The sequence below is a fragment of the Miscanthus floridulus genome, chromosome 9 (genome assembly GCF_019320115.1).
Source record: "Miscanthus floridulus cultivar M001 chromosome 9, ASM1932011v1, whole genome shotgun sequence".
NCBI lineage: Eukaryota > Viridiplantae > Streptophyta > Magnoliopsida > Poales > Poaceae > Miscanthus > Miscanthus floridulus.
This window is the reverse complement of record NC_089588.1, coordinates 58,347,456-58,373,839: the sequence shown is the minus strand read 5'-3', so window position 1 is coordinate 58,373,839 and position 26,384 is coordinate 58,347,456. Positions and strand designations below refer to the sequence as shown.

Genomic DNA, 26,384 nt, shown 5'->3' with positions numbered 1-26,384 from the left:
TGGCGCAACGTTCTTCAACGAGGAGAGCGAGTTAGCGCGTGAAGAGAAGTTCGAGACCAAGCTACGCTGCCCGGATTACAAGTTGCTGGACCTTTTTGGATTAGGGAAACTAAAGTAGCGGAGATCTTAATTAGTTTCACATGTAAATATATGACATAAATGTAACTTGAATGTTGGTTCGTGCTACGATAAGTGATATGTGATAACTTGAATGATGTGATATATGTTAATGCTCTGTATGCGTATTTTCTACTTTGTCTGTGTTTAATTTGCGAAAACAGAATTCAAATTTAAATTCGAATCAAATGGCGGGAAACTAATTTTTTAACTGAAAAATTATTAACGGAGGCGGGCAAGTAATAAATAGCCGCCTTGGTTAATCTGTTAATGGAGGCGGGCGCCTTAAGGCAACCGTCTCGGTTAATCGAGTAACGGAGGCGGGCCCTTTAGGGTGACTGCCTCCGTTAATAGACATTAACCGAGGCGGTTGACGTAAGGCGCCCGCCTCTGTTAAACAATTAACCAAGGTGCGCAATGCAACCACCTCCGTAGTTCATGATTAACGGTGACCTTTGATTGGATGTGATTGCAATGCCTGCCTCCATTAATCAATTTCGCCCGCCTCCATTAAGCTTTGTGTAGTAGTGTAAAACTCTAGAAAAATATTATAATACTTATATAAAAATGAAAACGCGACTAGCATGCCTGTCTTTCAATACAAACTATTCACGTCATTACCTACTAGCATATCATTTTAAAGCTATGTTATCTCTTCGTGTAAGCTATTCACATCAACAAGTCCCATTATCCGCTAACATGTTTTTAGACGTATCAACAGGTGATATCTTAGAGTGTCTTTTCCCATGGAGTCGATTAGTAAGCTACATTAGAGAGCCACATCACGCTATGATACTTTATCTAATCATACAAACTTCTATATAAATGAGCCACGTAAGCTAATAATTATATACCAACTCATTTATATTCCAAAACATATGCACTAGCTGTGCTAAGGCACGGGGCATCCTTGATGGTTATACTTCCTTGGTTGCTTTTATATATATCTATGCATAGTGTATATTTAAGTGGGTATGAAAAGCTACGTATTTAGAAAAATCAAAATTTCTTATAGTTTTAAATAGAGGAAGTAGTCGTTATTATAAATCAAACCTGTCCCCACCCGCTAAACCTTTAAACCCACTCCGACTCGATTCAAGGGGAACCCGCTTGAGAACCTACCCGGAAAATCCAAGCTAATCCGAACCCGTGAGCAAGCCTGGCTCTGCAAACCGAGTGCCAGCACATGCACGACTGGTAAAGCTGTCTTTTTCTTGATTGATTAAATCAAATTGTTACTACAATGTCTGCCGTCCTTTTATATACCTTTCATAATTAGAGAACCACGTACCGTCCTTTTTGGTCCCTGTTGCTTGACTGCATCACCTATCTCAACTAGGTCTTATCAGCCTCTCTCCTCTGCACGGTTAGTTTCATCGCGCGCGACAATATCCTGAAGATATCCTCAGGTTAGTGATATGTATATCCCGTTGAAGTTCAGTTTTCTTTTGAAAAAAATCACATCTGTGCAATTGGATCTTGCAGTTCTGCGTCTGCCATCAAATTTGGAGCCCTTATTAGGTGTGTCTTTGTTCCTAAACGCAGATTTGGATGTTCCTCTTGTGTGGCAGTAGCGGAAGAAGGAAGATGCAGTGGTCGATCCATCAGCGGTAGGCAAGAGCAGCAAGGATAACAGCTAACAGGTTAATTGCTCTCTTGGGGTCATGTAGTTGCTTTCCTTAGATTGAATATAATGTTCCTATTATTTGATTGCGGGATCTGCATCTGATGGCTATCGCCACCTTCAACTAGCCAGATCTGCGGTCTCTCTCAGTCGCCAGATCTGCGGTCGAGGTTAACGATTTCAATCCAACGACTTTGAAGATTCCTATCCAGATATTGTGCATCCGTCGAACTAGTTGTTTACTTGTGTTAGATATTTAAGCAATTTTTGCATTATTTTATTCCAAAACTAATCATAGTAATCATGGCATGAGTTTCGCCCCTGGAGTTCTGTCCGGCGTTCTGAAGCCGGCGAATAAGTGGAAGGAGTCTGATCTTAGTCCGCCCCCTAGTTCTTGCGTCGTTGATGGCCTTTGGTTCATTTTCTGTTTCAAAAAAATTCCGTTTCAAAAAAACAGTAATCATGGCATCACCAAATGTAAGCAACGTATCGGTGCGTGTAGGCAGTACCCAGTCTATAATCGGTATGCCTGTAAACAGAGTACCAATGCATTTAAGAAATACAAATCAGAGTGCAACCAAATAGTCAACAAATGTAATTGATACATTGGATCGATGTAACCAGTGTGAAGCCAATGCATAACCAAATGTAAGCAACGCCGGTCAACCAAAATGGAGTTCTTAAATTTTTGCCCTTTATAATCTTATTTTAAAAATAATCCAAGCCAACTTTTACTTTCTTTGGCTGTGCCAATGCTCATGGTGCTACACACAAACACTGCCACCACATACATATACACTGCATCGGCAGCTATGCCGCACTGGAGCGCACACATCCCACATGGAAAGATTGTGGTGCCATTCCTGTTGGTGGGGCGGCTTTATTTCTCCACGCCAATATAGTGACGTGGCAAGATATATATTAGCATATGACGTCCAATAGAGATGATTTCTATACGAAAATTCGACCTCTTAAAGAAATCTACAACTTTCTAGTTTGTATATTTTTTCATTTGAAGCCGTTAAGTTGTTTGACAAAATATTATAAAGATTTAGCAACATATTAAGCACGTGTAAGTCTTGCCACCTCAGAAAAATCGAATCTTTTTCATATATAGTCAAATGAATATGAAATTTATACGAAAATTATAGCCCTCGGCAACATCTAAACGTTTCAGTTTTGATATTTTTCATTTGAAGACATTAAGATGCATAAATAATTTATACAAACTTTCAATAGCATAATAAGCATGTACTAGGACTCATACCATAGAAAAATCATATCTTTCTAGTACGAAGTCGGATGGTTACAAAAATTATAGCACTCGGTAATATCTACAACATTTAAGTTTTAAGTTGTTTTACTTCAAGTTGTTAATATGGTTAAATAATTTACGACAAACCTTGAACAGCATATTAAACACATATCGGGACTTTATAACTTAGGAAAATTATATTTTCTCGCATGGAGTTGAATATAGATGAAATTTATAGAAAATTATAGCTCTCGAAAATATTATCAGTATTATTAATTTAGACAAGGTAGTCATGTAGCAATGGTTTCATACAATTCCTACAAACCTAATACATACATAATGTTGAAGTGTATAAGTGGATTGCCCATCTTCTTCTAATGGCTTCATCTGGTTGGTGCATGAAACTTAACATGGTATCAAAGCCAGAAGTCTCGAGTTCGAATCCTATGGCTGCACGTGAGTGGGAGTGTTGAAGTGTATAGGTGGATTGCCCATGTCTTCCTAATGGCTTAAACTTTCGAGTTCGTCTGGTTGGTGCATGAAACCTAACACATATAGAAGCATATATGATATTTCTGAGGTCCAGGGTGCACATGAGTGCGTGCGTGCTGAAACAAGCTATGATTGACTCACGCTTTTGGACACTTATGTATGGCAATCCATCGGCCGACCTTAACAAGAATCCAAGGTTGGTGTGTCAGCTTCAAGATTGGTTAAGGCTCACTGGTGTTTAGCTCAATAAATATGGAGATAGAAGCAACAAAAACTAGTTTGCCGCTCTAACATGGTAAGTCTGAACTGAGCAGAAAAGTATAACCTTACGGCTTTGAGCTTGAAGTTACTCCCAAAACTTGCTAAATTTGAAAGTGATCACCCCCTGTGAGTGTTCTCCTGTGTATAGGTTAGCACATTTCTTTTGTCACTTGGAGATGTTAAGAAAAAAATGGAGGAATATGGCTTGTCAACATGCTAGTGTCAGCCTGTCTAGACATAGGCAGTTTAGGTTAAGAGTTGTTTTTGTTATTTTTTTCCAAAATTTAAGGCCTTATTCGAATTGTTTCTTAACCAAAATTTGTAACAAACTTTGTCTCACTCTGAAGTACATGACATGTACCTTATTTTTCATATTGGCATATTTTTTACTGCTTAATAAAATTATTAAATGTCATCCCTAGAGAAGCCATCATGCAATAAAGTTAACCCTAGGTTTTAACCCTTTAAATGTTTTCTCTTAATAACTTGTACATAAAACCTAACTATTTTTTTGTTTATTAGTTTATTATAATTGTTTAAGCAATAAATCAAGGTTTATTTGCATCCAATGTATTAATATTATTAAGCAAACTTGCTTACACTTACTTAATATTTATCATTTCACGTGAGCCTTTTCATCAAAAGAACATGTAATGCACATCAATGTATGGAACATGCTTATGGTCATGAGATGCAACTAAAATGCACTTGCTTAAGACAAGGGTGTTACAAAATTGAAGTGGATGGGTTTCGAAAAATGGCAATCCAAGTTGATAACAAAAATGTCCATTTTAGTACTAGAGGAAAATTGACAAACTAAGAATCTAACAAATTCTATATAATATACATTGAGGAAAATTGACAAACAGAGAATCTAATGGTAAACATCCTATATATCTTACTATCATACTACCTCCGTCCCTCAAAGAGTGATATTCTGGTTTTGTCCTAAGTTTATAAAGAATATTGTCAACATTTATGACACTCTATGAAAAATCTATTTCATGATAAATATTTAAAATTTATTTACTACTGAAAGTTTGTATCAATTATTTAATTGTTTTTCTTTCGTCCCGCTTTTTTTACTTCCCAAATTGCCTTCGCGCCCTTCATATCTCGTATGTGACCAGGACTCATGACCTTTGCTTATACAAGTTAGAATGACTCGTGTCTAATGATGATACGGAGTCCGATTCCAAGACGTGCCAAGTGATGGTACATAATCCGATTCCAACAAATTGAAACAGATGATGTGACCGTTATATAAAATTCTAAACCACATGTCGCGATCAGGAGGCCACACAACAAGGTTACGTTCCATTGCAATGCACTTGCACGTTTGCTAGTAATCTTAATTATTTCAAACGAAAAACTTCAACACTAAAATGTGTTGTAGATTTTATTGAGTGCTAAATTTTTCATGTAAATTTCATCTTTATCCAACTCTGTAGGAGAAGGTATATTTTTCCTAAGGTGCAAGCCATGTCCAAGCTTATTATGTTGTTAAAAGTTTGTATAAATTATTTAAGCATCTTAATGCATTCAAACAAAAAAATCCAAACTAAAATGTTGTTGATATTATCAAGAGCATCAATATTCTTATAAATTTTGTATCCATCTGACTTTTTAGGAAAAATATGATCTTTTTAAGGTAACAAGCCCTCATATGTGCTTAACATGACACTAAAACTTTATATTTACTTTTAACCAAATTAAGGACTTCAAATGAAAAAACTCAAGGCTAGAAAGTTATGGATCTCTTTGAGGCCTACTATGTTTGTATAAAACCATCTCCATCCAATGCCATGGAAAAGATAAGATTTGTCTAATGTGTGGCTTGCCACTTGCCTCTCCGGATGATGTTGTGAAGTAAAGGTACCATGTCAACGAGAGTGGCACGGTGGCATGCCAACATTTTCATGTGGGATACTTAGACAATACCCCGCGCGTTGCTGCGGAAATTTCTATAACACTATGTATGAGAAGATTCATAGAGTGAGAAATACTGAAATAATGGAACAAATATTCTATATCTAAATTGATGACCCCCATCATATTAGTCTTCTCGTGTGACAAATCACGCATGTACTTTAGCTCTTATTATGAGGTATGGTCGTATGAAAACCTGTGTTACACATGCTAACAGTGAAAATCGGATGGTACATATATAGGAGTACTTAGATAACGTCTGTTCATCGGCGAGCCTGCATCGGCGAAGGAAAAGCAGCTTCACTTGCTATCTTACCATCCTTGTTCTTGCCGGATTTCTCTCATGGTGAGCCTTCGAATGCCACCACGTGTCAGTCACCGTTAACAACCTTCTTCCTCAGATTCTCAATTGCTGATAAAATAATTGTTGCGTTGCGGCTTGGTGCCATCTTTCAGCATTATGTGTTCTGCTTCTGCACGACCACTCCTGCCACACATCTAACGATGTCGTTGGCTATCCATTCCAACCCAAACCATATACATACTGTTTGGGGGAGGATATGGATTATCTACTAATTAAAACATGGATATGGGTAGGGTAGAAAAGGGTAATACCAATTACACCCGTACGTAGTGTAGACATCACTGATCATCTTCTTCCTAGCGATTCTCTCCATACCCTCGAAGAAGTCCGTGGTGGAGTCTCCGGGATCAGGGCACAGAAGCATGATGCTCCAGCCGCCGCCGCTGCTCAACTGCTACCGCATCTTCATCTGTTGCACCCGTTTGCCTTGGCGACTCGGGAAGCATGGGGCAGAGCAGATGCACGGCACGGCGCGCGGGTAAATCCTTGCAGGCAGGTACATGCATGCACGCCGCGTCGATGAACGAACTGGCATCGCCACCGGACATGAGTTCGAACTGGCGCCGTTTGTAAATGGTGTAGCGTTGGCGAGCCGAAAAGGCTAGCACACAGTAGCGCCACTCCCCAGCGTGCTACGGCCTGGACGCCATGTCGCCACCGTGGCCATCCTCGTCTTGCATACGCCGAGGATGCTCCACTGCGGGGGATTTACGCGGGGTGTGGCCATCCGCCTCCACCCCATTCCAATTTTCACTGCGTACAGAAGAAAGACATGTGAAGCTTAATCAATAGGGAGCCTGGAAAAAAGACATGCTCGATGCTTGATCTCCATTTGCGTTGGAGCCTACAGCTATACACAGGATGCACATATAGGAGTACCTTTATATCTCAGGGAATTGGAAGCGGATGGGGCAGAATGCGGAGGAGTCGTGGGATCTGTGACTGGAGACATGCATCATGCATGCCAATGCAACTCTTAATTGGCTGCCGTTTCACCAGTGCATCTACTGAGTTGATTTATATTAAGTGCCCTGTTAGGAGAGATAAACCGGATGCACATGATGACGTGGCTTCACAAAATCACAGAGAAATACGGTAATGGGGTTTTGCTCCAATGTGGCATTTTCACCGAATGTATATGGTATGACAGCTTTTTTCTGCCACACCATGGGTATTAGCGTCGGAAAAAATGTTAGAAATAAAAACAAAAGTTAGCATAGGTTTCTTTAAAATATGGTGAAAAAAGGTGAAAAATAATAAAAAAATAATCTGCCAGAGGCACCAGTGGTGTTGGCGTTGCTATGCCCCAGTAGAGATCCGATGATGAGCAAGACATAAGTAGTGGCTTCTAGGGAGACAGACAAACTGATACGTTCGGTGATCGGTGGCCGGGGCTTGAACCGCCCGCGGCGGGTGGGCGCCATGAGGACGCGCATTAACGAGAGAGAGAGAGAGAGGACGGCACACGGGAGAAGCCCAGCAACAATTCTGTTGCTTTGCTTGATTATTCTCAAGGTAGCTCACGGAATACATAGCCATTAGGCAGCCCAATGACCCCTTAATTATCTCTCAATCTCTCTTGCTAAGCTTCTAAATTAGCACCCGCTAATGATGCACCTAGGATTGCCCTCAATTTGGTGCCAATCTAGCCACTTTCCTAATTTCCTGCGCTTGCCATCGGTGCGCCTGTGGCGGGGCGGGGAGGGCCGGAACCAGGCGGTGTGGAAGGTGTGCGGCATGCTGGTTTGGTGCTAGTGTCATGGTCTCGTCCCGGCGCTCATACGCTCGGGCGAGGAGCATCGCCGATTGGAGCTTGGAGGTCCCTTGGCTCCCGGAGTTCAACATCGATCCGGATGTGCTCTGGAAGACTGCCTACGAACAGCTCGGCCTTCTGGGCTGGCACCAAGTTTGGAGTACGGCAGAGCAGCACATTGAAGCGCTCAATATACTCCTAGACCATGGAGAGGAACGGTAGCCAGTCCAGTTCGGCCAGCCGATTGGCGCGGACAGCTGGCCCGATGCGCAGATGGTATAGACCCTTGAAGCGCTCCCAGTGCGGCATGCCCTGGTCCTACTCCAGTGCATAGTACCACGTCTGGGCAGCGCCGACGAGATGGTACGACGTGAGTCAAACGTGATCCGACCCAAGGGTGCGCTGGCCGCGAAAAAACTGCTGACACTGATTGAGCCAGTTCAGAGGGTCTTCGGAGATGTCGAGGGTGGCGAAGTCCAGCTTGTAGAAGTGGGGGGGAGCCAGCCCCGTCCTAGCGCCATGCGCCTGCGTGTCGGGGACACCGATGAACAGAAGCCCCGATGGAAACGTTGCGCCCGCCGCGGATGGAAAAACCGCACTCTGTCCAAAAGCAGAGGCACCCGGGGCGTTGAAGGTTAGACGTCCCTGCCGTGAACATTTCGAGGGAGGGTATTGGGGATGGAATGGGGGAACTGTATCTAGTGGATGGGCGTTGGGAGCGTAGTGGGTAGCATGGTTGTGATGACGGCGCCTGGGACAAAGAAGGCCATAGTCCCATAGCCAAGCAGCCCGTAGGGCATGTTTGGCGGCATGGTGGTGACCGGCGCTGGTGGCAGCCGTGCCACCAGGGTCGCCATGTTGGTTGACATGGCTGCCATCTGCTTCGCCAGGTCCGCCAGGACCTTCGCTGTGGTGTCAGGCGCGGCACAGGAGGGCCCTTCGGCTGCTTGTCGCCGTCATCGAAGCCTGACATCTATGATACCAGATTGATAGGTACGGCGATCGTACAACAACTATGGAGGGCGTAGGGGTATGTGACTGGTGGCCGGGGCTTGCACCCCCGGTGGCGGGTGGGCGTAGTGAGGACGCGTGTGACCAAGAGCGAGAGAGAGAGAGAGAGAGGAAGGCACACGGGAGAAGCCTAGCAACATTTATGTTGCTTTGCTTGATTATTCTCAAGGTAAATCATGAAATACATAGCCATTAGGCAGCCCAATCACACCTTAATTATCTCCCAATCACTCTTGCTAACCTTCTAAATTAGCACCAGCTAATAATGTGCCCAGGATTGCCCTCAATTTGACACCAATCTAGCCACTTTCTTGATTTGTTGTGCTTGCCACTCTGCGGGTCAATGTCTTGCCCCACATGACACAGACATATTAGTGGTGTGTGTGTGGGGGGGGGGGGGGGGGGGGGGGGGGGGGGGGGGGGGCTTGATTACATCGCTTAGAGGTAACCTCTTTCATTGAGTGGATGAGTTAGTGAAAACTGCAACCCTTGTACGTTACGCATTGCAACACCATGGCTTAGAATGGCAAGGGAAAGCGCATGTGTGGCACTCCATTCCATTCGAACTATAACATCAAGTACACCCATAAGTCCACTCTTTAAGTTGGTTGATCTTCCTCTCAATTTGCCATGTGGGAATGGGGATTATACTGCTAGCATTTAATTGATATGATTTTATTAGATTTAATTGGATTGACTTTGCCCAATAACCCTATTAAATCCAACAAGTTATTTCTCCTTATACTGGTTATTATTATCATTGTGCCTACATTCTCCTCTCCTGTTTTGCAGAAGGAATCTCTTCCTGGGAACATGGGTAGTGAGAGGCCAATGCATATGGAATACAAATATTTGGTAGAAATTACAGATGGCTTCGCTGATGAGCGAGAACTCGGCCGTGGCACATTCGGGGTGGTGTACAAGGTATATTTAGCTGCAAGGCATAACATGGCTTCCTATTCCTTTTATTACCCAAAAGTATTATTGTGCCCATCTTCTGCTTCCTCGTTCATTTTTTTTGAGGGAACTGCTTCCTCGTTGATATGCTATTACTTGAAAGAAATGGAACATGATAGCAATACTGATTGGAGATGTTCACTAGGGTAATCGTGAAAATGGGCAAGAAATTGCTGTCAAGGTCCTCAATCCTATACAAGGAGTTGATGATGAGAATTTCTTCAGAGAGTTATCCAATCTCACTAAGGTCAAGCATCCAAATATTGTCCAGTTAGTAGGCTTCTGCAACGAAACAGAGAATGTAGTAGCAGAGCACGATGGAGAACAGGTTAATGCATTGGAGATGCGCAGGGCACTCTGCTTTGAGTATATGCACAATGGAAGCCTTCGCAAGCATCTTTCTGGTGTGTTGGTGTTTTACATGATGTGTACTCTTTGCTGCCACAAATATTCCTGCCTGAATTCCAATGATACTCCCTGTTTTATTTTATAGATGGTTATGAAGCATTTGGCTGGCATAAACGCTACAACATAATTAAAGGTATCTGTCAAGGTTTAAGGTACCTTCATTTGGAGTTGAAAAATCCTATCTACCATTTGGATCTAAAACCTGGCAATATATTGCTTGATAAGAATATGATTCCAAAAATTGCTGATTTTGGTTTATCGAGGCTCTTTGGTGTGGAAAATACCAAAAAGACTCTCAGGGATGATGTTGGAACACGGTAAGCTTATGCAAGATTTTTGTATCCTTTTGTATGAACAAAAGAACTACTCTTCGTTATTACCATTTTCACATAAACATATTATATACTACCATGCAGTGGATACATGCCCCCAGAATACATAGACAATCATGTAATCTCAAAAGAATATGATATTTTTAGTTTGGGCGTTATAATGCTAAAGATAATCAGTGGAACTACCGGATATTCTCAACTTGGTTACATGGAACAAGACAAGTTTGTTGAGCATGTAAGATAATTCATTTCTATATTAATATATCAAGGGTACTATTAAAATGATTGCATTGAGGAATGCATATTTCTAATATCTATTTAAATTTATGTTCAATTTTGGAGGTATGCAACAAATGGAGGGAAAGGTTGCAAGTAGAATCAGGGGGCATATTTCTCGAGACACACTGCGAGCAAGTGAAGAAGTGCACTGAGATAGCACTAAAGTGTATAGCGAATGAAAAAAGTTCAAGGCCCAATATAGGTCACATTGTTGATCAACTGAACAGCACAGAAAAACACCAAAATCACGCATCATCTTATGTTAAAGAGGTATGATCATATATATTATAGCGCAGATATATCGTTTGTTTAATACATTGTAGTTTGCTCAATTAATTCTGTTTGCCAGGAAAATTTCAACACGGATAATTTCGGTATTACAGTAACATTTGAATTTATGTTGATACTCTCATCCCAAGGTTAAATTATACTTATAAATTTGAAAAAAATTATAATGGTTGGAAAAAATATAGATCATCTATTGGAAAAGATCTAACAGTATAAATATAGAAGGTACCAATGTGAAAGTACTCAAATGTACTTAAAAATAGAGAAGGCACCAAAATAGGTGGGACCGGTACCAAAATTGTTGGGATCAGATGTGGATTTTTATTATTTAATTTTTTTTGGTTATAAGGTAAAATTATAATTTAAATATATTTAATTAGAGGTAAAACTGGAATTTTCTATCCCATCCTCGTCTCACTCTCACCCATCCCTCGATTGCTCTTATGTCTTGTCCCCGTTTTCGCCGTGGCGCTGCTGACTGCCGCAAGACCGGCCAGGACACGGGACGCACAAGAGTTGCGACTTCCGTCTCGGCCGCATAGGGAGGAATCATTTTGACAGCGTGTACTGCAGAATAATTAACTTTTTACCAGACTTACGGGGTGAGTGGTATATAAAATACTATGTCAGTGACTCGTGTGTCAGTGACACATGTTATGGTGTCATCCATAATAATGGTAAAAAATTAAATACCCCAGGAGAAACAAGAACAGGGAAGAGAAACAAGGGAAGAAGCGTAAGAACCATTATAGCTTCCAGTCATCGTCCATGAATCAATGGAGAACGTACGCAAGCGTATCGAATTGATGTTTCCGCCCAACAATTCCGTGAAGTCTATTGTCTTCGTCCTGGCTCGATCGGCGTCTCATATACTATACCAGGGTGTTGCAGAGGCCCTGCGGCCTGCCGCTGGGGGCAGCAGCGCCCCACGTCTCATCCATGTTGGGGAAGTTACATGCTGAGAGCTGCTCTAGGGACTGTCTTGCAACCCGCCCAAGACGTCGTCATACCAGAATTGCTCCTTTTCGCTGCCGTGCTCGGCAAGGAACACATCGCCGTCCAGCGCCGTGGGTGTTCAGGCGGTGGCTGGGGCAAGCAGAAGTTGGCGGGCTAGGCAAGCGGAAGTCTGCAGGGAACCGTGATGCCTAATGTGAGAAGGGGCAAAAGAACAATTACCTGTATACCCTCAATCCTAAAGATTAAGTTTTATAAGTAATTTTCCTCAATTAAATGGACAGAAAATTAGAAACTTAGAAGTACAAGTGGTACTTTTCCAACCATTGTAAAAGAGCTCATAAAATTTAATTAGATTACTTGGAGCACAGAAAATTAATCTAAATTGTGCTGTTAGTTTTTTGAAGAATCTAAGAATTGCACATAGAAGTCCTCTGTTGGCATTTAAAGGGATTCAAGGGTGTTTATTTGAAGTCTAGTTTTCTGGAATCACACGGCGAACGGGACTCTAGCTGAGTTTGTTAGGTGGCTATAGTAGCACTCCTCAGATTCTAGGTTAGATACCCAGTGGAAGAGAATTTCAAGTCTAAGTCCCAGAATAGATCGTGGTCGTTCTCACATGGGCCTTGGTGCCACTGTGTATAGGTGAGGTAGGGGTTCGGGGGTTTTCTCGACCTGCGTGAGAAGACCTTGTTAAGCAAAATGTTCAGGTGTTGTCTTACCCTTTGCAGGTCGAGTTTTTTAGGGCTGGAATCACATGCATATGCTGTCATTTAAATGGCTTTAGTTACGACCCAACAAAATTCTTGGAAAGACAAGCAAATTCTAGCTGATAGGATAGAGAAACATTATTACAGGTCAGAGGTGGATCTACCGAAGTAAATGGTTTTTACAAGCCCCAGCATAGAGCAACCCTGGTTTGCTACCTAAATATTTAGAAATGCTACGAACTTTAAATGACTAGATCATCCGTAAATGGCAGCTTCATATCTTACTGAAAATTCGTGAGTGCGTGTGTGTGGTGTTGTTTGGGCTCTTGCCCTTTATTCTCTTCTTAATATAATGAGGCGCAGCTCTACTCCGTTTTCGAGAAAAAAAAAATTACTGATTCAGTCTTGTTTGACTACATTGTTGATAGATTGATGACCAAGAATCCATCCCTCTGGACAGAAACATCCCAGCGAGGCATTCTCCAGGTTTGTATAGTGATAGTGGTTCTTGGATGGCTGTTTTCTTTAAGTTTAGTAGAAGTTATAAGTTATGACAATTCATAAACCTTATAATGTTACATCCTTGCTATAAGCTACTTAAATCATAAGGAAGAGCAACGAACACTTCAGAAGGTAAAAGCTCATAGATGCTTTACCTCAGGAACTGCCATTACAGTTTTTAATTAGGGAATTATCAATGGGTTATTTTGTTTTAATTTTTAAAACTATTGTCTTTTTGTTTTTGCATATCCTTTTCCCTTTTTTTTTTGACAACTGCCTTACTCTGGTAAGATAGCAGTTCTTGCGGTTCATAAATTTTAGCAGCTGACTTCCATTATCTACCTAAATCATCAGAATTTGTTCGCAAAGCTAGTGGAGGTAAAAATTCAGAGAGCCAATCAAGTATTCAATGTACACTGCCGCAGGAAGTGCCATTGGAATTCTTGCAGAAGATTACCAACGGTTTCTCTGAAAAAATTAGTGAAGGTGTATTAGGAACATTTTACAAGGTGTGGTACTCTGGTTAGGAGGTCAATTTTTTTATTTCATTTGCAAAAGATGATAACAAAACGTGATAATAAGTATCGTATGAGAGCTTAAACAGGGAATTCTTGAAGATGGACAAGTGATTGCTGTGAAGAAGCTTGCAGGAAACGATATAGTGCCGGCTCGAAAACATTTTCGCAATGAGGCTATAAATCTTATGGCGGTACAGCACCAAAATATACTGAAGTTACTGAGCTGCTGCAGTGAAGCAAAAAAGGAAGTGGTGGAGCACAATGGAAAATATATTGTTGTAGAGATGGATCAATACGTACTCTGCTATGAATATGCACCCAAGGGAAGCCTCCACGACTATCTTTCTGGTATGAGAGATCACTATGTGACATAATTACTTTCCTTATTATTTCTTTTTTTTTTGAAGGAACTGGCAGGAGCTCTGTCTTTTTAATTAAGTGGAATAGAGAGTTTATGTATAATAATGCAGCTTAACCGCTGACCATAGATAAACATCTTCGCAAACTGCACTCACAGCCCACTACACCCAAAAAAAAAAACCCATGGAAAAAAAGGCCACTCTACCCCTGCAAATCTAGCACCCTTCTACATTGCAATAAACATTCTTTTGTTTTCTCTAGCGCCCTTATTATTTCTTTATCTGACAAAGCTTTTCGGTGTATGGACATAAGAGCATAGCTTGTTATACATTCCATGTTCATTGCACTAAACAATAGAGAGGGGGGAAAAGAGGTGTTTTCAATGCACAGTATCAACAGGACATTTTCAACTCAATTGAGGAACTAATCTATGACAAGAGTATTTTTAGGTTTATCTTTTATAAGACAAAAATATAATCTAAGATATATATCACATTCAAATTATTCTGCAAAATTCAGTTCTGAATTTGACATGTTTCACTAGTCCTTACTTTTCTGAGAAAATCAGGTACTTGTCATTCCGATCCTTTTTGTTAACACGTTAGTCACCCTGATTACTGCCTTGTATAATTTGCCACTTTGGTAACTCTCTGTTGCTGTATTTGATGTTTTTGTTGCACTCAATACCACAAGTTTGTGAAAGCAATAGAATTGCACTGGAAATTGATAGACCCTGGGTATGACCATCATCGGATCTCCTTCCCTAATATAACATCAATCAATCTATAACTAGCTATAACGGGCCAATGGCTCAAATGCCCATGCGACTGTCTAACCCCCCCCCCCCCCCCCCCCCCCCCCCCCCCCCCGCAGTCGGAGTGTCGGCACAGGCGTTCAGACTGGACCAGAACTCTTGAAAGACCGTCGAAGGCAGACACTTGGTGAAGATGTCGGCAAACTCGGCACGTGTAGGACATGGACAACACCAATGGCAACACACTCCCGAACAAAGTGAAGGTCGATCTCAATGTGTGTTGGTGGGTTGATGTTGAACCGGGTTGGATGACATGTAGATGGCGCTGATGTTGTCGCAATTCACCAAGGTAGCCTTGCTGGGTGGGGAGTGGAGCTTACAAAGAAGTTGCTAGAGCCAGGAAGCCTCGGCCACGACATTAGCCACACCACGATACTCTGCTTCGACGCTGGACCTGGAGACAGTGTTCTGGCGCTTGGAGGACTAGGAGACGAGGCTATTCCTAAGGAACACGACATTGCCCGAGGTGGACTTGCGGGTGTCCGCATAGCCAGCTCTGTCAGCGTCGGAGTAGACAACCAGATCGAACTGTGCCGAGGGTCGAAGAAACAGCCCAAGGTGAAGAGTACCACGAATATACCGCAGGATGCACTTTAGAGCTGCAAGATGAGGCTCCCGGGGATCATGCATGTGGAGGCAGACCTGCTGGACGGCATAGGAGATGTCCGGACGTGTGAAGGTGAGGTACTGCAGAGCACAAGCCAAACTCCGGAAATCTATAGCGCTGAAACCTTGGGACAGGAATCTGCTGGAGTGGAGTAGGGCTTACACTCAGCCATGCCCGTGCGGTCGAATATCTCTTGCATGTACTGACTCTGCGAGAGAATGAGACCATCAGGCCGCGCTGAACCTGCATCCCAAGGAAGTGACAGAGATCGCCCAAGTCCTTCATCGAAAACTCATGCTGCAGGGCAGTGATGGATGCAATGGAGTAGCAAGGTCGACCAAGCAGTGAGGACGATGTCATCCACATAGAGCAGCAGGTAAATGAGGTCGGCACCATGTCGGAACACGAAGTGCGATGTGTTAGACTTGGCTTCCACGAACCCAACGGAGACCAAGTAGGCTGCAAAGCGACTGTACCATGCCCGAGACGCTTGCTTGAGACCGTATATGGAGCGGTTCAGGCAGCAGACATAGTACGAATGAGTGGAATCCTAGAACCGAAAGGGTTGAATGCAGTAGACTGTTTCATCGAGTTGCCATGGAGGAAGGCATTCTTCACATACAGTGGATGAACAGGCCAATTACGAGAGAGAGCCAGAGAGAGCACAGTCTACACAGTGGTTGGTTTGACGACGGGGATGAAGGTTTATGCAAAATCAACACCTAGGGCGTTGTGTGAAAACGCGGAGAACCGAACGAGCTTTGTAGTGCTCCAGTGAACCATCAGCCTGGAACTTGTGCTTGAAGATCCATTTGCCAGTCACCACATTTTTGCTAGGGGGGCGTGGAACAAGGTCCCAAGTGTTGTTCTGGAGAAGTGCAGCATGTTCATCCAACATGGAGGTGCGCTAGTTCGGGTCAGCAAGAGTGGCGTGGTTTGTCTTTGGGACGGGAGACAGTGGCGTAATATAGAACGCAACAGGCTCCCGGAAGCCATGTTTCGCCTTGGTGGTCATGAAGTGTTGATTGACCATAGGGAGAATGGCAACAGTGCCTTTGGGAGGGGCGCAGGGGCGATAGATGACGAGGCCACCAGCACCGGAGGCAGTGGACGACGCCGGCTGTATGCCTAGGTAATGGTGCAAGCTGACGGCAGCTGAACAGACGCACATGACTATGAGGGAGATGCTAGAGCAGACGCACATGGTTGTGCGGGGGACTGCTGAGAAATTGGTGCTCCAGGGAGAGCCAGATGAGGTAGGTAGTGGCAGGATCCTCCTGGAAAATCTCCTCGAGATTGGCAAAGACGGTGCCGAAGAGCCATGTCATGATGACGCAGTCCATGCGCTCCCAGTCAGGGTAGGTGTGGTCAGCGGCATCAACAAGAACATGGCGCTAGAGGGAGAACTTCCCAAAAACCAGAAGCATCTGGTGGCGCCAGTGAGTGTAGTTGTTGGACTCCATGTCAAAGACGAGGGCGCGGATGAGGGGACAAGGGCGCGGATGTTTTGGACACCGATGGCTAGGGTGTGGAGGTTGATGATGGCGGCGGCCTCATGAGGCAAGAGGGTCTTGGAGCGGCTGACGAGGACCAACACCATTGAGATACGAGCGAGGATCGTCAAAGTCGCCGGTAGAGGAGGTGGCGTCGTCATCGTGCTGGATGGCAGCCTCGACCGCTTCTCGCTCGCGGGCGGCGGGGGCAAGCGCGTCACAGGCGCACGCTGCGGCGGCGTCACGCTCCTGGGCCATGGCTACATCAGTGGTGTAGATCCAACATTGGCTACATCATCCTCCATGGGATCAATCATGCTGATGAATCTAGAGCCGTCATTGGGTTGTGCATTGGCTCTACCATTCTTCATAGGATCAGTGGTGTCGGCGAAATCGAAGCAACAATCGGTCAAGTCTAGCAGAAGCATCTATGAGGCGATCACTTGTTAGTATGCTGACGCCACATTCCTGAGTCTGATGGGGGAAGTCATGGAAGTCACATGGTAGATCTTTAGTAGTTGCATCTGACCACTAGGATGGATATCTCAGAAGGTAGTAGATTGAATCATCGAGGATGTGCTCTAGATCGCCTTGGATAAAGCGGTCCTAGGTATAGAGATCCATGTTGTTTGTGAATGCAGGTGCACTAGTGACCACAACATCATCCATCCTAGCAAGGAACATGTAGATGGGATGAGGTGTCACCTCCTCTTCCCCATTCAGCTTGGGACCGCAAAGGTGTAGAACCCCAAGTTGGTCGACCACGAAGTCTAGGATACCAAAGGTGATTATGGTACCCGAAGAAAAGGCATCGACTATTGTGGATGAAGGTCATCTCAACTGCATATGTGAATCTATGTGCAAAGCCCCCTACCTAGTGCGCCAAGTGTCATAGGATTTGTCATCAGACTAGTGATTAGCGGATCGGCACAACGAATCAGAGGGGTAGCGGGTGGGACAAGGAATTATACTGGTTTAGGTATGGGGTACCCTATGTCCAATGTAGAACAGCTTCATTATGCGTCATGCTCTAGGGGCAGAGGTGCTAATAATGTGTGGGCAAATGGCTATGAACTCAATCATGGCGAGCCTGCACCTCCTTGTATAGTCTGAGGGTTGTGTTTACATCAAGGAACCTTGATCGGAACTAGTTTGTTTCATAGTTTTGTTATAAGGATTAGGGTTTGGATGCAGTCAAATCTTTACATATTGATTGTCTTCTAAGTATATCTAGTTGATGCCTTATTTGCCAAGTTGCTTAGGTACCCTCTCCAGGTTGGGCCTCCTGAGTGTCCTGTTTAGTCCACAATGTCCTAGTTGGGCATTTTCCTTTGTGGCTAGGGTATCTAGGGCCTATACTATCAACACACATGATCGTGGGTCGTTGGAGTCTTTATGGTTTGTAGATACAAGAGCTACCAGAGGGAGGCAGATCGAACCAATATTGGACGCGTGATACCAGAATTAAGGGCACTACCTTAAACCATTGAAGGGGTGGCCTTTCATATATGTTGCAATTGTGTCTTGATTTAAAAGAATATAATGTGTATATGACACCTATTAGGCTATTATACCAATACAATGATGTCACCTGCCCTCCCTAGCCATTGATGCCACAACACTCTTCGCCTCATCTACCTCCTCCACCCTCATAGGCAGTATTGGTGACCTCTACTCTCTATTCGTGCCCTCCCCATCCATCGAATTAAGAAATATTGACAGCCTATAACTGCATGCTTGGAGCTAGGCAAAGCCGTGTAGGGAAGCATTAAAGTGGTGTTGCTAGGGCAAAGAGAGGGATATGAAAGCACATTGGGTGAGGAATAAAAGATGAGAAATTTTTTCTTTTTCTTGCTTGACATAGATGTGAGAAATAGATGTAACCCACCCTCGAAGAACTCAAATGGAGGCTATCAAGCATCACCTATTTTTGTACTAAGTCTAGAAATTATTGACAAGATTCATTAGAATCTCCCTTGTAAACTAGACATCATAAGCAGGTAAAACCACATGACAAGGATTAAATAATATCTCAAGCAATAGTATATGCATCAAAGCCCAACCCAACTATAGAATAAATGGACAAACCCAACAGAAAAGACTATCTCAATCATGACTCACATTTAAGCAACCTCTATTTAAACTATTAGAGCATAAGAACAAAATTTATGGTGCAAATCGACTGACACTTAGATGCGATTGAGTGCACCAACCGCAGCTTCATTACAGTGTTGACCATGCGCTGCAGAGATGTGTGTCGGCGATGGTGAGATGGCGATGATGGAGCAAAGTAGACTAGAGAGGGTCGCTTTAGTCTGCCGCCAGCAGGATGGGGCAGAGAGACAAGGTAAGAGGGGAATGGTGGGAGGTGTGGTATGTAGGGAGTGTAAATAGAGCTCAGCAACTTCTTTGCTCCTGTAGCAGGCCCCAGGGTGGAGGTACACAGCTTGCAGGTGTTGGTTGGACATCTTGATGGTATCTAACTGGCTGGACCACGAGGATCAATGCGCGTGAGGATTTGACGTTGCATTTAGTTGAACAATAGTTCAAAAATTCGGTTAGACACATCAATAGTTCAACAAGACAACCCAAAAGTAAAGCCTGACACACTTGGATCTACTTTAGTGAACTGAGGATGTGGCCAATCAACATGACAAGAACTAAGATAACTACATAAGAGGTGAAAGAAGAATAGCAAACAAATTTCTTTTTCATAGGTACCAATTCTTCCTTCATCTTCGTTGGAATCCTGTCCATGTCTTCGATCTCTACCATCTCTTCGACCTCCTGCATGTCCATGACCTCATTGCACACTCTGAGCTTGCACCGGGTCTATCTCCGTGCTCTTTCCTTCCCGCCATGCAGTCATGAAAAATCCTGCCTCTCCCGCCTACTTAAGTGGCAAAACCGACTGTCAAGCGGCCCTGTGGTCAACGCCAGTTCGTACTATTGTCCAGCTAAGAAGGCCCATCTACCAATTTGTGCACAAATAGAGGTGCCCATGTCCACCACAACAATCCTGGATTCCATCATATACGAACATAAGAGTGTGACGAGGCACACATTACGTTAAGATTTCAAACAAAATAAGAGTTCAAACATGATTAACTTGTCATACATAATGCAGAGTCATTGCAACATAATGTCACTACATATGAACTTCATAAATGTCAAAGTTCTCCAAATCCTAGAAATGTGGGATACGTCGGACATTGTCAGGTACTCAATGCCATGATGACGGACAAATTGCCAGCGGTAGTGAACCTTGGTGAAGATGACACAATATCCATCCACGTTGACACTATACCTAGAAAGTGTATACGCTTGTTTCAGAGAGGTGCAAAGCACAAGATTCTCCAAAAGCATGGTCTTCAACGATTTTATTAAAACTTTGTCGGCCGAGGAGGTCACGAAAAGCCACTGCAACAATCAACCCTCGCTCGTGGTGAACACGATGGTCCCAAGTAAAAAACAGCAAATGCTGGGGTACTGTACCACCCTAGCTGCCAAATTGCAAGTTTTGCCATTTGGAAGACACTCATTCCATGGTAAGACATCTGATGCATTCAAGAAATGCATAATATGAACAAATCTAAGTTTACCAAAATAGGACAGGTTGTTTCCTGAAGCCAAAGTATTAATCATTTAATTGTAGCCCTAAGTACTCAGTGAAATTATAATAAAATGGAAACGTACGAATGACCAATCTTGTTGAGATGCTAATCTAACCTTCACAGGTGCTTGCCTCGGGCGACAATGTATAGTCGAGGAGGCAGGGATATGACGAAGAGGCAAAGAAACAACTACTTGTGACAGGATTGAATGAAGGGAAGCTAACAGGTGGGGAAAATGAAGCGACTTGCGGGGGGTTTCTTATGGAAACTGTCACCAACAGGGGCCGAGGGGGTTGGAGAATTAGGGTGGGTAGTTGGCCAGTTGATTTGAGATATAGGTGATATGAACGTCCCAGATTCATCTAGATGAAGGATGGACGGGGGGTGATATGCAAAATGGTAACCGTACTAACCGACCAATTGTCTTGGTAATATGACAGTATCATCCGACGGTTGTCAGTCGATGAAAACACTACAGTGTACATGCTCAAACAAGTCCAATTCGTTATCAAGAACAATTTCTTGACGAACAAATATTGAAATCCGTTAAACCAAAACATCTTTATTTATTGTGATTCTTAAATACATTACATAGATTTCTACCTAAATAAATTACACTAAATCTAATCTAGATCCTCGCTGTTAGAGCTAGGATCTTCGGTCCTCCATCACCATGCTAGAGGCTCATCGGTGGCCTCCTCTTCATCCTCATCCTCCTCCTCGTCCACTTCTTCCTACTCCTGCTCAGTGCCATCGCCGAAGCCGAAGAAGTGCTCGTCAGCAGAGTCCCACAGACTCTGATCCAGCAAGAGCTCGTCGCAGGAGCCCACATCCATACTGCTCCACCAGTGTGGGGAGTCTTCCTTGCTAGAGGAGTCGTTGTCTGGTATCTTGAATCTAATCATGGTTCAATTTGGAAGAAGTGAATATATAGAAGAGTGGGTGGTTTCAGACGGCTGATGGTGTAAAGAATATGTAGAGCATTGGGTGAGCCTCGCTCCTCGGCTTCTCTCGGCGGAATTAATGGTGGTGAAAAGGTGTTGCTACTTGGGACACTAAATAGTCGTGAAGACTGTTGACCACCGGTCCACCAATGGTCGTTTAGTTCTGGTGACCATATTGCCTATCGTAGCCGGCTTGACATATAATCCGCCGGCGAAATGGACCCTGATTATCACCTCTGGATCCAACGGTTACCCGGCGGTGATAAAACTTTTCACCGCCGGTCCACGCCCTATAGCTGCTACAACCGGTGGTGAAACAATATCACCGCCGGTTATTACATAACCTGCGGTGATAATGGTGTTGCGATAGCTCATTCTGTAGTAGTGTTACTTATGCATTGTGGTAAGTGGTATGCAAGGGATATAACATATTATTTCGCTCTAGGTTTAACCATTGCAATCGCAAAAGTATAAATATATCGATGTCTCATCTCTAGCTCCTTCCACACACTCGCATCCATCCCATATCCCCACACACACCCCTTCATCTCCACTCTGCTCACCACCACGCCCTCTAGTTGGTGAGGAAAGCTTCAGCCTTTCCTCGCCACAATGGCCTCAAACAAAAGTAAAAGCGAGTTGGTGGAAGTGTGCTATCCACCCAGCTTGTAGAGGAGAATGAGCTGTTTGGACTCGGCATCATAGTGCACCCTAGAACAATCACAGCATACTGACAAAATTCATCTTTCTTTTTCAGATAAAACAAACAAAATTGATTGGGATACAAGCTTTAAAATAATTAAGGGCATTTGCCAAGGTCTACATTTCCTACATGAGTCAATGGGTGCTCCTATTGTTCACATGGATCTTCAGCCTAAAAATATTTTGTTGGGCGATAACATGGTGCCAAAAATTGCGAACTTTGGCCTCTCAAGATTCTTTGATAATGAGGATACCCGAGGAAACACTATAAATGTTGTGGGATCAAAGTAAGTTTCCTATTGTGAAGTAGATTGTATTGACATTTCTCAAATAATGCTTAAGACATTGTTGATATCAATGCCTTTCAGAGGGTACATGGCTCCAGAATATTTATACAGGGGTGAAATTTCACGCCAGTGTGATATATACAGTTTGGGTGTACTTATCATGGAAATCACCACGAGGGAGAGGAATTGTTCTGACGACGGAGACATGTCTGGAAGGAATTTTATCATTCATGTATGTCAGCATTACATTCTGATTTCAGTACTGAGAATCCTTTTATATTAGTTATGCATATTACACGCTTATTTGTGTACATTCACTTAAAGGTTTCATAATTTCAATTCTACAGATACGTGAAACTTGGACAGATGAGTACATTGCATCCGAGTACTCATCATTAGATGGAGAACGAATCCAGCAAGTGAAAATGTGCATTGAAATTGGTATAACGTGTGTGGATGTAGATCGAAAGAATAGACCTTCTATAGTGGAAATTGTTGACAGACTCCATAGAAGACGTGTCTCTAAATGGTAGAGCCATGGATACTAGGGACAGAGGTTCTGCCTTCTTTCTTGTTAAAGCAGAGATTCTATCTTTGTAGATGCTCTGCGTGAAGCAAATGCCCATGCATTACAACGAGAGTAGAAATTTTGGACAAAATAATCTTGTTGTTTGGGTGATGCTAATGTAAAATAACTTGAGTCATGCATCCTAGAAATTTTACACAATATAGTATTGTTGACTTGGCGAATATATGCTAACTAACTTCAGATATTTTTAATGCACGCTCACATATGTCCAATGGTGACTTTCCCATTTAACAGTCGCTTACACTATACTATAGAACAGCTTCAAACTTCGATTTGTGTTGGTTATTAACCTGGCCGGAACAAGGCAACACGGCAAGGATGTCATACTGGAAAGAGAAGTACTATTCGTTCAGGTGCTAATATTGCGTGCCAATAGAGATATTGGACTATCTACGGTTTTAGTACATGTTTAGTTATTTATTAAAACTAAACAAAACATGTCAAGTTTTTATGAGCCTTAGAGCATAATTTGTATGTGTGATGATGATGACAAGGTAAAAGTTCTCCTAAGAGAACAAACCTTAATTAAGTTTAAAAGGAAAATACCAAGAAATTAAATAAAAATAAATATTACAAGTGGAAAACATGAAAAGGAAGGTAAAGTAGCGAAACAACTCAATTTTGATAAAATGTTACTAAAAATCCTAATCATAGGAAATGACAAAATATGAATTTTTTAGGGCTAATTATATAGTAATTTTATATCACTACTATAGAAACTGTCACGATCCGAAGTTGTTCCAACTAAAACGCGCAATAAAATATTCGTGAAACGCCTTATCATTCTCCTATAAGGATCTCTGGTGCTTTGTACAAGGACAAGGATTCCAAATTCGCCAATCAACCTCATCAATCCTCTCAATTCAACCGCGGTCAAACCAATGTCAACGTTGTTCAACCGGAACTTAATCTCGCAGGAAAAGTTGACTGGAAGATGCTAATCGATGTTACAAATATCTCTCTAAGTTGTCATCTATCTCTTGGACATTAAGATTTGTCCCCAATGCCAAAAATTCCAATCTCTAAATCAAATTCTCCAAGTCAAGGAACCGATGGAGCATCCGCCAGGATCCGCGGACTGTCCGCCATTTGTCTGAACAGAAGCAATGAGTGGGATATGAGCTGTCATCCACTCTCTAGTGGACCCCACCTGTCATATGCACGAAATGGAAAGTAGACCTCAGAAGATTCAGCTCCACACCTCACTCATTCTCTCATTTTTCACCCTCCCACTCTGTCTCAAGAAGCTAGAGCAAGGAAAGAACTAGAGAGAGGAAGCAATGGGAGATGAAGAAGAGAAGGAGAAGGGAAGACGCAAGGGCAGCAAGATCAGCCCATCAACAAGCTGAAGAGCATCTCCATCTCAATCTCTTGCCATGGTTAGCTCAAGAGCTGTCCTCTGATTCTTCTTGATTTTTCTCTCAACCCCTAACTCCCAATCTTTCATGCATGATAGAGGCATGGAGTATGGTGATCTCTTCGTCGTCACCAGGGTAAGATCAAGATCAAGCCCCATAGACCTGAGTGTGTGCAGTGAAGTCCGAGAGAAACTGCTCCAGCTGGTCACGTGTGGCCATCTGACCTACCTGGTCTGCCAAGCTGTGCACTGTGGCCCTGACCGGATCAACAAAGTTCTCCCGCAAGAACTGCTCTTGCATGGTGAACCAATTCTCCTTGTTCTAGCACACTGGAATAAGAGTCCGATCAATCTGATCCTGGATACGCTGGAAGTATGGAGCAATGTAGCCCTCTGATGGCGTCCAAACGCTGCCACCTGCTCCAGCTGTCGGTCCCCAGTGGCTAGCTCCTGCGGTGGTGAGTGGTGACCGATGGCTGCTCAACCGGTGGTGGTGCCGTGGTGGAGCCCCAGTCGGTGGTGAAGCCTCCTTTTATAGGCACCTCTTATTGTTGATGTGCGGCCTATAGGATTTGTGCACGTTCCCTTAAACTCCTAGGAAGTTGACCTTGCTCTTGATCAATGCCATGATGTAAGGCTGGAAGACCAAGGTGCCTCTTCTGTCAAGTCTGCAGTCCATCATTCTAGCTGCCATCCACTCAACCATGTTCAGGTTGTCACTAGCCTGCACAGCTCGAATGATCTCGTATTAGGGGATGCGTACTTTGTCAGAGTTCCCAACTTTAGGCATAGGAGTGCACCTCAGCATTGCAAAAATCAGGGACGGGTACCTCTTTAGGCCTCCGTGGTCGCCGATTCGAGGACATGAAGAATGACCAATATCAATTCCTCCCTCACCAACACCCAAAATTGGGATGGGCGATGATGGACCCGCAGGGCACGGATCCAACAACCCAGGTGATGGTACACTTTGGCTATGAGTCCATGGCAAAGATTCGCCGACTTGAGGATCAATTGAAGGCACAGCAGAAAACCATTAAGAGACACCGACAGGTGATAGATGAACAAAGGGTGTGTCTCAACTTGCCAAAGATGTACGAGGAGCTTCCCCATAAGTCTCGCCCATAGATGTTGGAGTCCCTTTTACGTAATAAAAGGATAGTAGAACGAGTTAAGTTAAGTCTAGTCAATTCTACTAGTGAGTGTGAACATTGGTGTGTTTAGTTGATTTTTATTATGTTTATGTGTGAGTTGGATCTTTGTAATGAGTGCTGGAACTTTGTGGGAATGTCCGCAAGTTCCATAGTTAAGAATATTAAAGATTGGTTCAATAAATAAAGGGTAAAGTATAATTTACACCCTCCAACTTTCATCAAAGTATGGATTTCAACCTCGAACTTCAAAACCGGACAACTTTGGTCCTCCAACTCTCGAAAAAGTTCAACTTTCAGCCTTCTGGGCGGTTTTATGGATGAACAGTAACTTTTAATATTTTCGGGAGGGCCGAAATTTTATATTATTTTTTTGAGCATCTTAACTTCCTCAAATGAAAAAACTCAAAACTATAAAGTTGTAGATCTCGTCGAGGTCTACAATTTATATATAAAAATTATCTTCATCCGACATTGTATTGAAGGGTTTTCTATTTTTTGAAATTTGAGTCTTATCACGCGATAAAATATGGTGCTGAAATTTTATATTATTTTTTCGAGCATCTTACTGTCCTCAAATGAAAAAAATTAAAACTATAAAGTTGTAGATCTCATCGAGGTCTATAATTTACATATAAAAATTATCTTCATCCGATAACGTATTGAAGGATTTTCTATTTTTTGAAATTTGAGTCTCATCACGCGTGAAACAA

General features: G+C 43.0%; 1 protein-coding gene across 2 annotated transcripts; it reads left to right on the top strand.

The window, feature by feature from the left end:
• The first annotated feature begins 1,295 nt into the window (after nt 1-1,295).
• Nucleotides 1,296-23,326, top strand: LOC136483744 (uncharacterized). 2 transcript variants are annotated; one of them, XM_066480900.1, is made up of 14 exons: nt 1,296-1,314; nt 1,457-1,526; nt 1,663-1,760; nt 9,599-9,730; nt 9,909-10,167; nt 10,257-10,488; nt 10,588-10,738; nt 10,846-11,052; nt 13,163-13,220; nt 13,590-13,744; nt 13,840-14,101; nt 22,343-22,574; nt 22,656-22,806; nt 22,922-23,326. In XM_066480900.1, exons 4-14 carry the CDS (start codon nt 9,620-9,622, stop codon nt 23,105-23,107), a joined length of 2,004 nt encoding a protein of 667 aa, XP_066336997.1. In that variant the 5' UTR covers nt 1,296-1,314; nt 1,457-1,526; nt 1,663-1,760; nt 9,599-9,619; the 3' UTR covers nt 23,108-23,326. The 2 variants fall into 2 exon arrangements, with proteins under 2 accessions (XP_066336997.1, XP_066336998.1); XM_066480901.1 differs by lacking the exon at nt 1,296-1,314 and having other exon boundaries at nt 1,421-1,526; nt 1,603-1,760.
• The last annotated feature ends 3,058 nt before the right edge of the window (nt 23,327-26,384 follow it).